At 36.7% G+C, this 14,354-nt stretch overlaps 1 protein-coding gene across 1 annotated transcript in view; it reads right to left on the bottom strand.

Annotated features, from left to right (window-relative positions):
* The window catches only part of LOC150094716 (hemicentin-1-like), a 136,096-nt gene that overhangs the window by 12,148 nt on the left and 109,594 nt on the right, over positions 1–14,354 (bottom strand). The window contains exons 28-30 of the mRNA XM_090411650.1: positions 14,102–14,293; positions 13,510–13,674; positions 11,736–11,944 (exon numbers count right to left, since the gene is read on the bottom strand). Of these exons, the coding sequence (XP_090267776.1) occupies positions 11,736–11,944; positions 13,510–13,674; positions 14,102–14,293 (566 nt within the window). The remainder of the gene's footprint in view (positions 1–11,735; positions 11,945–13,509; positions 13,675–14,101; positions 14,294–14,354) is intronic.

The following is a 14,354-nucleotide window of genomic DNA, read 5'->3' as shown; positions in this document are numbered from 1 at the left end:
TGAAATTGATTAATGATACCCAGTTGAACTTGGAGGAACTGGAACTGTCTGGGATAAATATATTTATAGAACAATTCGGCGAATGTTTTCATGTGTAACCTGCGATAAGAGGCCTGCTGTGCCTCGACATCAATGGATAGTACAAGCCTAGAGTTATTAGGAAATGCAGGTAACTGGTTTGCTATACTTATAAGCGTGACTACCGTTTCGCTATACTTGTTTTGTTTGTAGGGGCTTCTTTTTTTTTAAACGTAAAATTCGGTATGTTTGCCTTTTGGAGCGTACAACACGCTAAAATATTACTTTTCCTCCCTTCCTAATTCTAAGAATATTTGTCTTTTAAAGTTGGAAGCAGAAAGGAATAGCATGCTTCCTAGCACTACGCAACCATTTCATCACTTACAGAGAATTTATGGTTCCCATGGAAATACGAAGGTATTACGTCATACCATTCATCATTCATGCATATTTCATTTAGTTTAGATTTCGCAAGAGCGTGTGTGTGTGTGTAGGCATTAGAGAAGTATGAAGTCACATCCGTCTAAAACGAAACGTTATTTTTATTAACTAGAGAAGGATTCAAAATTCATTCCTTTGAATTACCACAAAGTAAGGAACATTTTAAAAAACGAGCAATTTCATTATTACTAAATTCGAAATTTCAAAACAATAGTTATTTATAAAAGTTTATATATACACACACACACACATACATACACACACACACACACACACACACACACACACATATATATAAAAAAATAAATTGATCCAAATTTTTGAAAAGTCAAAATCCTGAATTTAGTATTTTGGAATTTAGTAAATTCATAAAATTTAGTAATTTTAAAAATTAAATTAAATAGCATTTTTTTCATGGAAGGAGAAAATTAAAAAAAAAAAAACTATAAAGAAATAATTAAAAGAATCAACTTAATGTTCATTACATATATATGAAAAATTAAGAGATTTATATTAATAATCATATGCATTTTTTATATACATATCTCGTGCAAATTTAAATTCTGACGTCACCACCAATACTTGAATTTCAGGAATTTCAGATGCATTTTTTGCTGTTGAAGTTGCTAGACATTGAAATTGTTAAAGATTAAAAAAAAAAATCGAATAGTGTCATTTTCCTAGTAATGTTTTTTAATATTATAGCCAAGCTTTGAAGCTTGCAATTTAAATAAACAATATGAAAAAAAATGACATATTTTAAAGCTGAAACAGATTTGTCCGTTTTGTGATACGAAAAAAAATTCTAATAATGATTGAAAATAACAATAATAAAAAAAAAATAGTTTTTTTACTCTATTTTTAGTCTGACATCTTTAACGTACTTGCGTTTCTCTTATTTTTAATTTTAACAGATGTTTTCACTTGAGGATTCAAATAACAATGACTTGCATTTGAAGACATTATACTAATAGAAGAATCTGATCATTTGTTATGAATTAAATGAAATATAAATCTGTGATGTATTTAAAGACAAATCGTGAATAAAATTTCTTTAGGAATTTCGCTGAGTTAATTCACTGATGAAAGATTTATCTAACGTAATCAAGATATGCATTATTAAATGTAATTTTGAGAATTTTAAAATTAACTGTTCTTCGTGTAGCTTCCTTAATGCGAAGATGCGGCACCGTGTCCTTCCAGTCCTCTCTGTTGGCAGCTCTTCTTTTTGTTTCAGCATATTTCAAATCCTGTCCATCAGCTTATATCATCAAATCATGTCCTTTTTTTTACCTCTTGATCCTTTTTCCATAATCTTTCCTTCTAAAGTGTTAGTGCCCTCTCTCCTACCGATCCCCTTAATACATGTCCTGCCAGTCTCATCTTTCTCTGGATCATTTCCTACAGTAAAGATGTCCGCGTTTTCATTCTCTGTTGTACCTCTGCATTTGTCATATGCTTTGTCCATGAGATTTTCAGGACTCTTCTGTAGCACCACATTTCAAAGGCCTGTTGTCTTACTCTCTTCTTGAAAACTCAGGTCTCACTTCCATATATGAAAACTGACCAAATAAACGTTCTTACCATTCTCTTCTTTGTCTCTATACCCATAGAACTTCTGAGTAAATCTTTATTTTTTCAGAAGGCATCTTTAGCTATGGCGGTTCTTATTTTTATTTCTTTACCTTGTTTTCCATCTGCAGTAAAGTAGGTACCTAAATATTTGTATTCTGTTGTATGCTCCATTTTTATACTGTTTATGGATATTTCTGGCTCGGATCTATTTTCTTTTGAGATTCTCATAAATTTGGTCTTTTTTTTTTTTTTGCATTTAAAATGTAGGCCAAAATCTTTATACCTTCTTCAATTAGTAGATGCAGTTTTGTTTTCTGCAATTAGAATGGCATCATCAGCATATCTAAGACTGTTGTATTTTAAACCATTGATACTGATTCCTATATATTGTTTTTTTTAATCTTTTTCATCACTGTCTCGCTGTAAATATTAAATAGATTTCGTGAAAGGATGCAAACCCTGTCTAACTCCTCTTTTTATTTTCACTTCAGGAGTCTCAGAGTTAAACATTTTCTTAAATTTTCTTTTATAAGTGTGTGTACATGATCTTCTAAGTCTAATTTTTCTACCCAGGTTTGTTAACTAACTGTTATCAAACTTTGGAAAAATTTCTCTTTGTGGAAAAAAAAAACAAAAAACCGCCGATCTGTGATCAGTTAATAATAAGACCTAAATACCGATTTAAGCATCAGATAGAGATCAGCTTTCTACTGACAAGAGAGACGCTGGAATAAGCTATAGCGCACTGCTAAATCTAAACTTGGTCTATTATTAGCAGTAAGTAGGTTAATATGGGAGTATGTTGTCATCAAACAATGTACTTTGGTAACAAGTTCGCTACCTGACGTAACAAATATAATGTTAATGCATTGCCAGTACATATACATACCAAGGATTAGCTCATTTCAAAGTGATATATATCTATTCAACTGGATTCCTTATTTATTTAAAATCCATATCTATAATGAGATATGGATTGTTACGGGTTCTTTAATTATTACATCGTAGAAGAGTATACTAAGTTCATTCGCGTTTTATTTCATTAAACAAGACTTTTTCTATATCCGAATTTCTTCCTTCATAACTGAAGTGCATATTTGATTCCATCTGTGTTGATGTGAGGAACGAAAGAATCAATACTGTAACAGACGAATCTGTGTCCTCTTCCCAGAAATATATTTAATTTCTGTTTAAAATCATACTAGCCTTAGCAACCTTCTTGGTGATTAATCTTGCCAGGTCAATTTGGTTCTTGGTAGTTGTCTCAAAGATTCTCTTCTATTTGAGACCACCACCACCCTCACTAAATATTGAGTCTGAAGCATAATCTATGACCGGAAATAAATATTCCGAACCTAGAAAGTCTGTCATTGTTTATAAAACTCTCATGAGTACGCATGATATCTTTTTATCATGCGTACTAATGATAAAATATTTATTTTTATTTTTTTTTAATTTTTATTTTTTTGCTGTTGTCATCAAGCAGAAAAGGCGCCTCAGTAGTGTAATTTATGACGATGACGTGATACTTGCCTTTGGATGAAAACGGCCGAGGTCTAATCCGGTCTAGGCTAGGAAGGAAGAAACCTTTATAAAGCTTTTAACTGAAAACAAGATGGCCGATCTCAATGAGGGAGGGTGCAAGTTTTTTCCTCCCGCAAAGTAAAGGGGAAAATCAATAGTTGCTTCAGCGATAATTCAACCATTTCAAAACAAGCTTTTCCACAATCAATGCTATGAGAACATTTAACAGTCATGAAATGATAACTTTTCTAGCCCGATGGATTCATCACGTCTGTGGTTCCCTATCCTTTTAACACGTGGAACGCCATTGCGAGCTATTGGCGTAAGGTTTTGAAAAACTTGCATGTTCAGTGTGGTGTTTTGAGTCGTTTATCCAGACGTTATTTGTTATTCGTTAGACCATAAAGGGCTTGAGATGTTGAACTCTACTGATGTGTACCACTGCTCTGAGAACTTGTTAGGCGAGTGGAATCCAAATTGCTCATAGAAAATGAGTAACCCTCTCCTCTATTTTTCCTGGACAGGAGCTGCTGATTGGACAATAATTTTGGGAAAACTGTTCTGCTTTTCGTGCTTTCTGGATTTAGATTATTATTATTATATTTCAGTAATAATAGCAACAATGAGTATCCTTCGGCGGGTGTTTGGGGATTTTATTAGGGATCCCATCTGGGTCTGGTGCTTTTAGTGATGATTTCGTGCACCTCAGCGGCTGATCTGTGCGTTTTTAAAATATGAAGTTCCCGGGTATTTGATTGATAAAGTACAGATCTGCCTGGATGTAGTTTGGGCTACAATGTTTCTCTTCCTCTAGTCGGCCGGAAAAAGCTTCAGTTTTGTCGTATTGTGGTATACCCAGACCACGTTAGTCGTGGATTGGTGGGAAGGGTTTTGGTTAGTACATGGCGCCCTGATCCTCTATGTTTAAGGATCGAAGTCTGGGAGTTTGTACAGGGTACAAACTTTTTGCGTCCTAAGCTCAGTTGGAAAAAACTGGGTTGTGATCAGAGCTGATGATCGCACTAATTTTGAAGTATCGTTCTTGACATAGAGATACTGTCGCGTTGTAATAAGTGTGTTCTGAAAGTCCTAGGATCATGTTGTTCTCGGTGGCAGCAATGTCGTTGAGAGCTCCGCTATTTCGATTCGAAGTTCTGCTGTTAGGAACCAATCTGGGCGCTCCAGTTTTCTTACTTGGTTTGAGGCTAGAATTTCAGTTGAGTTTCTTTCCAGTAACTGTTTGTTTAGAGAGTTATGTATTATTTTCAGGGAGCCTGAATGCATTACTCTTTGGACCGTAATTTTTATGTTGATAGTGGCGGGATATATAGTTCTATTGTGATGTATGCTGTGTTTTAGAAAGATATCCTTGACTTCCCTCCCATCCCACTGCACCATAGAACATATCTCCCGAGCCTTGGGTAGTCGGCTAGTTGCAGGTGCGTTTCGTTTATAAGGATTATCTCAGCACGTTAACGTTACGTAAATCCCTTTAGTTGGTGCATTTCCGACTGTTGGCGTTTTAGAAAACAATCTGTGGATTAGACTTTCTTCGTTAGAAGAAAGTTAGATATTCTTCGTGCGTTAACTACAGATTAGTGCACTAAAAACTCTTTGTGTATGTCGCACAACTATGTTTGTGAAGTCGTGGCTAGGCTTTGCTGGAACAATACTAACCAATGGTATTGTTTGAGTTTTTTTTTTTTTGCTGGTTTCCACGTCACCCCTTCTGTGTACGAGACGAAACTTAGGTAGTTTAATGCACCGGTGGGGAATTTTCAGCATTTGCAGCGGGTGCACAAATACAGCCATTGGCTGAGTTTTAATAATAAAACCCAACCACCGTAACATTAATCTGACGGCTTTGCTGAGTTTTGGCCAAGTATTGTTTGCACCCTTTGTAATTGGCGAGGGTATGAAGCCACAGTCCATTTGGCTAGCTCTATCTTCAATATTTTATAGGAAGCTGTTGTGTGGTTTTCTCTGCATTTAACGCAGTAGAAATCGGCGTTGTGAGTGCCCGAAGTTTTACAGCAGCAGCAGCAGTAGTACTGTCCAGTTGATGTCCTTCGTCACGATGGTTCGGATTCTGCAACCAAATCGAAGTCATTTGTTAGGTCGTAGATCTGTCGATGTTGATTGATTTCTACGAGGAGAGGAAGCATTAGTTGTTTATCTACTGGGAGCATACGACTTATTTTAAAGGGTTTAAGTTTGCTGTTTTCATGATCTATGATGATGGATTCAGTACCGCGTAGTGCCACCACTAAGTTTTTTTTTTTTTTTCTTTTCTTTACTTTTTAGAATGCAAGTGTGATTATATCGTCTAAGAATTTAGTTAGTATGCAGTAGTTGGCTACAGTCTGCGGTTGCATTCGGAACCATTCGTCTCTTTCTGGCTTTTATATAAAAAAAAATCTTACAGCTTTTGAAGATCGTGATTATTACCGTCCATTGCTTACAGAATGACTGAAGGATGAACTGTTTTTATAGTGGTAGGAACAGTTTTGGTTCCTTACTTCGTCGTTTTTTTCTGCTTAATTTCCCGAACCCGTGATGTTAATCGAACTCTGAGCCCGTGTGATTGAGGATATATATATATATATTTATATTCGCCCCTTTAAGCCAGTCCTTATATATATATATATATATATATATATATATATAAGGACTAGCTTAAAGGGGCGAAGCAAGAATGCTTTTCATCTTCCCAGTTATCTGTAGAGGACAGTGCAGGGATAAGATTGAGCTATTAATTAAAGTTCTGATTATGGCAAGACGGTAACAGCAATAGCCGAGCCTCAGAACTTCATTGGCTACAGCATTGCCATCCATTACCCTCCAAGGGTATTAACCACCCAGCCTATAAGAACCTATATCAATGAATCCACATCTCGATTACCCATAACAACTATAACATAACATCATTGGCCAGAAGGGTGAAGCAAGATGCTTTTATTCCCCGTTGTCTGATAAGGAGGATGAATTGAAGGAAAGATTTATGAGCTGAGAGCTCGCCCTGGGGGGCACGGAGAGGTCAGTCTCTTCATAGTTTGCTGCTTGTTTAACTAGATCGTTGGGGTGTGTAGAGATCTTTGAGAAAAATTTTTCTGCTGTAGTTAATAGGAAGGAGTAGATGTAAGGGATGTTTGTATCTCTATGCAGTTGCACGTTCCTTACAAACCACGGTGCGTCCAATATCATGCGTAAACACCTATTTTGCACTCTCTGCAGTCTGAGGATGTTGGAGCTGGATGTGTGGCTCCAGGCTGGAGAGGCATATGTCATCATTGGGCGGATCGTCAACAAGTAGAGGAGCACTTTGATTCTGGTATTCAGTCTACTTTTTCTATTTATTAGAGGGTAAAGTTGTGCAATAGTTTTAGATGCTTTCGTACATAAGGCTTTGGTGTGTGGGTTGAACGTTAATCTTTTGTCCAGAATTACTCCAAGATATTTTGTTTCTGTTTTCCAGGGGATTTTGGTGTTGAAAAGATAAAGGTCCCCCATGGGAGTTGCCATTCTTCTGGTGAAAAGTATTGCTACACTCTTCTGGGGATTCACTTGTAATCTCCATTTGGAGAACCAATGTTCTAGTTGTAGCAGGTTTTCTTGCAACTTTTTAGTGACAAGATGAGGTCGTAGAGATCTGGTAAGAACTGCTGTGTCATCCGCATAAAGTGCTAAGATGGATGACATTGGGTTGTGCGGGATGTCTGCCATATATATTGAGAATAAGATCGGAGCCAGTAGGGAACCTTGAGGAACTCCCTCAGATCCGTCGCTGACTTGAAACTGTACCATTTATTTTGACTTGTATGTGTCTGTCCTGGAGGTAAGATTTAATTAGGTGGACGATACTTGATGGTATACCTGCTGTTGTGTAGTAATCCCAAGTGCCATATTTTGTCAAAAGCTTTCGCTATGTCAAGGAAGACTGCTCCGCTGTGCTGGTGCCAATTGTATCCGGTGGTGATATACTCAATTATCCTATAAATTTGTTGAGTAGTACTGTGATGTTGTCTGAATCCAAATTGTTCCCTAGGAATGATATTTAACTCATTTACTGAGGCGTGGAGTTTAGAGAGAATGATTTTTTCAGCAATTTTGCTTAAGTTTGAGATTAGGCTGATGGGTCGATAGCTTTCAGGCAGGTGTGGATCTTTACCTGGTTTATGCACTGGGACTACATCTGCGACTTTCCAATAGCTGGCGAAATAGTTAAATCGGAACATGGCGTTGATTATGGTGGTGAGATGTACGACAGCTCTTCAGGGAAGCAGTTTTATTACTCTATTTGTTATGCCATCTGGGCCAGGGGCTTTTTTATTCTTTAGAATTTCATAGATTTCCGCTTGTGAGGTGTTTGGAGGTATGTTGTTGCAGGTATCGGTGACTTTCAGTGCATGTCTGACATGGAGGTGGATTTTATAGACATGTTTGAAGTCCAAGTTATCATATGTAGGGCTACACTGTTTTTCTAGGTTCTTTGCTATCTCTTCAGCTTTTTCTGCGTCCGTGTGTACTAGTCCCGTGTCTGACTTGAGTGGGGGAAGAGATTTGCTTTTGTTTCTGAGACTTCTTAATATGTTCCAGATGGAGTGATCGCCGGGTGATACAGAGGCTAGTTTGGCTTCCCAAGTTTTGTTCCTATAAGCTTTAAGTGCTTCTCTAACTTCATTGTTCAGTTTGTTGAGAATCCCCTTGTCCTGAGGTGCACAGGTGTAGTGGTACCTTTTCCTTGCTTTGTTTTTGTTCCTAATTAGATCCATGATGTCTTCTGGAAGTCGGTTTGGCTTAAAAGTGGTTTTGGTAGAGGTGACAACCTTTATGGCTGAGGTGATTTGCTGAGTCAGACGTTTGACAGCATTTTCGATTTCTTTTATGGAGCTGATGTGAGGGACAGGTCCAATGTGTTCTGATAGTACTTCTGGAAGTTTTTTCCATAAGATAAAGGAGTGGGGAGGAGGCAGCAGTTGTTCTTGCTTTCCCAGCTGGAGCAGGATTGGGTTATGATCAGATGTCAGCTCGTTTAAAGAGACTAGGCTATACTGTAGCTTAATATTTTGTAATATAGTAATATCAAGTATGTCAGCTGTGCCATACGTACCGTGATGGGTTGGTTCTGCAGGGCCTGCCACCACTGCATAATTTGAACTGGAGTAGCTAAAGAGTGTGTAGCCATTTCTGTTTGTAGTTTTACTGTTCCATGCCGGGTGTTTCGCGTTTAGATCACCGGCAATGATGACTTGATCATTATTGCCTAGGACGGCATCTAGATCTGAATATAATAGATTCTTTGATGGAGGGTTGTAAGCTGCATAAAGTGTTAGTTTCCCAGTTGAGGTAGTGGGTACTACTATTCCTGTGAGCTCTAGATTTTTGGTTGAGGGGCTGGTTACAGAGTGGTGATCGATGTGGTTTTTTATGAAAATGGCGGTGCCTCCTCCTCTGTAGTTTATTCTGTCATTTCTGTCGAGAAGGTATCCTCTAACTTTAGGGTTGTCTGCTGGTCTTAAGTGGGATTCGTTTATTAAGATGATGTCTGGGTTGTATCTTTGTGCAAACTCTTGGAGTTCCAGAATCTTGTTTTTAAGTCCATTAGCGTTCCAAGCAATGATCTGTAGGGAAACTGGATGCTTTTATTTTTATGCATTTATGAGAGCTACTAGGATGGATTGGGTTTCTTGCAGAAATCTTTTTCTGGAGTCCGATGTGGGGTTAGATTTGCTGAAATCTTGCAGCATATTTGCAAGGGAGTTTGTGATGACTGCTGCTAAATTTGGGTTGTATTGCTCCTGAGTGGTCTTTGTTGAGCGGACTACTTCTGCGTAGGACTTTGTCTGCCGATTGAGGTTTGCTTCGATCCGGGCTTCTGGTTGCGGCATTTGGTTTTGTATCGTGTTTTGTCGACCTCTGGAGGGTGGAGGAGTTGGAGCTACTGCTGCTGGTTTTTGTAGATTAGTAGAGGAAGAAGATCGTCTGTTTTTTGGGTGTTATATACATCCTTTGTAGTTTGCTGGATGCGGGCCCCCACAGTTTGCACATTTAGCCGGGGTGGATTTTGGCTTAGTGCAGGTATATGTGGGGTGGCTCTCTCCGCATTTTAAACATTTGTATTCCGCTTTACACAATCTCTGAGCATGACCATATTTTTGGCACCTGTGGCACTGTCCTGATGAGGTTCTTTTCCTTAGCGGTTCTGGGCTGATTTTTAGCCCACAAATTGAAGTTAGGTCATATATGTTTTTATATGCCTGGTGAATCTCTACTAAGACGAGTGGCATCGGACTTTTGTCTGCTCTGGTCATTCTACTGACCTTGATGGGTGGTAGGTCTTGGTAGCAGAGATCGGCGGCTATGTCTTCTGTTTGTATGTGCTCTGATACTCCACGGAGAACCACCTTCAGGCTCCTCTCGGAGTCAAGGGTGAAGGTGTGATATTGTACACCTTTATTGTCTAGCTCCTTTGTGAGTCTGCGGTAGTCCATTATAGTGGCAGGTTGGATTTTAATACCATCGTCTAAATTCTTTGCAGTAGTGTATGCTATCTGTAGACTAGTCATAGTGGCCCGTAGTTCTGTCCACCTATTCTTTTCTCTTAAGATAATTGGAGGCAATTTCTCTTTAGTGAAGGTAGGAGGGTCAGAGTTGTGTCCATCTTCCTCCATACCTTCATCTGTATGTGGTTCTGTCGACTGAGTTTTGCGTTTTTTCCGCGGGTGGGACTCTCCTTGATCCAGGGGGGGGGGGATTGGAGACCACCAAATTCAATTTTTCCTCTGTATTAGCAGAATCCTCACCATCTCTCGTTGTGGAGTACAGGTTCAAATAACCTGGCCATTCCACTTCGAATTTTTTTAGTAATTTTTTGAGTAGGCTTAGAGCCAGACCTTTGTCTAGTGTTTCTATCAGGGCGTCGGTATCTATGTCAGTCATAGTTACGACTAGTAGGTTTTAATTCGGGGTTGGTCGATTACTAAAACTGAAAATTTAGTAGCGAAACCTCACTTATCGCTGCGTGAATCTCAATCAAAATGCACTCCTTTGTATCGAATGCAATTGGAAAAGTTTTCCACAAGTTAGCTTTTCTGCGATAGCTACCGTTAAAGTCCAATGACGTATTTTCTTTTAAGAAATCAGGACAATTTCTAAATTGCAACTAAATCAAAGTCTTACCTCTATATATAAATAAATCAAATCACATCACCGAATTCACTGAGTACTTCACAGACGCCATAAAATCGAATCACGATAAAATCTATCAATTCAATCCGCTAATACCATTATCAGATATCGAATTGATAATCTCGATATAACAACTAAATACGATACATTGCCATCTTCAATAAAAGCTATTCTCTTTACTAAAAGGTGTATTAACATATTATTCTTTATAAAATAATACTTTTAAAAACTGAAATAAGTTTTATTACCTCAAAATCCTTTTAAATAAATACAAATATTTTATATAAATAAAAGTAAAATAAAAAACTTTTTTTTTTTCATAATCGAAATACTCATGCTAATTCTTTATCACATCAGTCAAGTATATATTGCTTGTATAAGCTTGATACATTGAACATATCTACATTCACGCGTTTATAAGTTACTTTAGAACACTGAATATGACTTTTATAAAGCCATAAAGAATTATAAATTATTATATCATAAATTATTATCCATAACTAATATTATGAACCTTATTAAATCTACTAAATAAATAAATAATTTAGTATCATTGATATCAATTTATTTTAGGTTTTATTTGATTTATTCCATCTTTTCCTTCCAATTCTGGATCGTTCGTCATAGGACGTCTTTTTTATTTGAAGGAATGAAATGAATTTATTTCATTTCATTATTTCAAATTCATTTTAATTAAATGTTGGCCAGTGCCATTTTGCTTCTTAAATGAAAAGTGTAATGACCGATGTTTGAAACGAAGGACGTCTGATTGGCGAATGCAGAAAGTACAGATACTGCGCATGCAATGCAGTGATCTTCTGGAATTGAGCCAGACGTTTTCTATTCATGAGAGAGCAGGCTGCTTTGGGTGCGTGTGTGTGTATCTTATATCATTAATATCGTACAACTGCATACGAGAGGTTCCTTGCCAGCGGAAAGGAGGGTAATTATTCCCCATTAGAACTCTTTAAGTTATAGAGTGCACTCACCTTTGGAATGAACGTTTTGAGTTCCTGATTTATTCCATCTTTTCCTTCCAATTCTGGATCGTCCGCCATAGGTATTGTAGCATATGGCGACGGATAGTGATCCGGTGAACCCAGCAGGGCGTCTGGAGGTACAAGCGGTCTAGTTTTATCAATGTCCACATAACGCTGCATGGTTCCAATCATAGCCAAATGTTTTTCTGCCGCTAACGCTAAAAAAGAAAAGAAAAACAGCGATAATAAGTAGCATCCGAATATTTATTGTACGGGATGAATTTGTAATAGCAAGATATTTATAGGAATAACTGGGAGAAGAGTTTAATACTTTGATATATTTAAAAAAATCTCTCTCTTTCTATGTATTTATATATTTTTTTTCTTCAGTGCTCATTGACACACACACAGAAAGAGAGAGAGAGAGTATTTTGAATTAAAAAAAAAAAAACAGAACAATTAACATTTGTCACGAGCATAATACCAACATCCGACTGAGAGAGGCCATTTTTTCCCCTAGCAAGTATTGATTATAGGAATAGAATTACATGGCATCGGAATATAAAAATGTATAATGTCAATGCTAACATAACAGTTTTGTACAAGCACAAGAATGGGCGTTTTTCTACTCAACCAGAGCAAGGCAAATTGTATGTGTGCGCGCTTAGGGAAGGAATATCTGAAGCTTTTTACGAAGATTGATATCTATCTTTGAATTTCACGTACTACAACAGAACCAAATGGAATCCAACACGATTACTACTGTGGAGTAAGGGATAATAATGAAAGCTCAAAGTCAATTAAAGCGATTTTTGTTGTTACATCGTTATAAAGAATGGTTTATTATTTTTATTCCGAAAATGTTGGTGGCGTCATTTTTTTTTCCCTTTTGTTCTACCGCTATTAAAAGGAGTCAAACTGCGATCTCAAATAGCAACTGTGGAAAATAGAACACTTTTAGCGTTAGTTTGGTCACCATAGCTACGGCTGTGTTTAGTCATTGTTGAATCATCTTTTCTCTAAAATCATGCTAGCTCGCGGACACGTCATAATCCCAAGTGGATGACATATGTTAGTTATGGACCGTTGTTTCCAGCCTATAACTTGTGATATCATGTGGAGTAGCTGACCTAATGATAATGGGCGGTAAGAAATTTATATCCATGTGTCAACTGTTTTTCTTTTTTTCATTCGTCTGACTCATACACTTACTACAGACGATTATAAGAGAAGACTGAAATTAATGAGTGTCAGAATTAGTACCTCAGAATGCTTCACATCTGTTAGGTATATAATAAGCGCAAAAGACAAAAGTTTGTGTTTTGCTTTTTAATTTCTCCTGCTCCCCCGTCATCAGAATCGATACAAGGGGTAAGCGAAGGAAGTAGCTGCATGGCCGCAAAAAAAGACGTGTTTTTAAGTATTAAGTTTTTTTTTTTTAATGAGATTCCTTTTGTGAGTTGGCTAAGATTTTTCTTTTTTTTAATTATTATTATTTTTTTTTATTTATTTTCCCTATTTCGGAAACCCTACTTTAGAAACCAAATAATATTTTCTAGAGTTCTAGAAAATATTTGCTTCTATAAGGGATTATTAATTAACAGATTTTTATAACTGATTAAATTCTTAAGTTTCATGTACTTACTATATCAAGAACGTCAAAAACATGGGAAAAAGTTGATAAAATCGATGTCTTTGATTATTGTGGTCTGTTAATTTCGGTGGTATTTAATTTCATACCGTTTTATTGATTTTTTTCTAAAGTAACTTAAATCCCTCTTACCTCTTTCGAGATTCTGTCGACTTCTGATTTTTCGAACACAAATGCAAGCAACGAGAACCACTACGAAAATTGTTATCACCGATGCTGCAACAGGCACCAATACAGCCACATCGAGATAAGCTGCAGATCCATTGGGGCCGTAAGAAGATGAGAGCATTCGCCTCTCTGAAAATAAATAATAATATCACAATACATTTGACCATTGAAAGATATGCTGATGAAAAATAAGTGATGATATTATGAAATTATTTTACCTGTAATTAAAAAAATGCTTCATTTTATTCTTCTTGGTACCATTAAATTTTCAAAATTTAATACTGATGAGGGAATATTAACTTTTTTAATATCGTAGCATACTAACTTAAAATTACTGTTTTATCTGTGGGTCAAAATCACCAAAATTATGGCGCGAGATCGCATCTTTTAATCGACGGTGGAAACGATATCAAGCAATATATACTATCTTGGCTATTTCACCTAGCTCCATCTTCCGGTTGTTTATACGGTTAAAATTCGATGCAACTATTTCTATTTTATTTATTTTATTTTAGTATTTTTAGGTATGATTTAATGCAGACAATATCTCACTTACCTCCTATCTCTCTAGTTTTAACAGCAACTATTTCGCTAGGGTCACCTCTTCCGAACTGATTAGTTGCCGTAACATAGATCTGATACAATTTTCCTGCATGCAGATTAGTTAAAGTGTACGTATTGTTGTCTGGCGCAATTACGGCCACTTCTTGCCATTGTTTCAATTCTTCTCTAAAGTGAACAGTGAAGCCTGTAAGAAGATTTAGGCAATATAAATAATACTTAAGTATTTATTGGATTGGTTATGACAA

Source organism: Typopeltis vanoorti, chromosome 21 (genome assembly GCF_054136105.1).
Source record: "Typopeltis vanoorti isolate ZY-2024b chromosome 21, IOZ_Tvanoo_1.0, whole genome shotgun sequence".
Taxonomy (NCBI): Eukaryota; Metazoa; Arthropoda; class Arachnida; order Uropygi; family Thelyphonidae; genus Typopeltis; species Typopeltis vanoorti.
The sequence above is the reverse complement of the archived record's forward strand: the minus strand, read 5'-3'. Positions and strand labels throughout refer to the sequence as shown.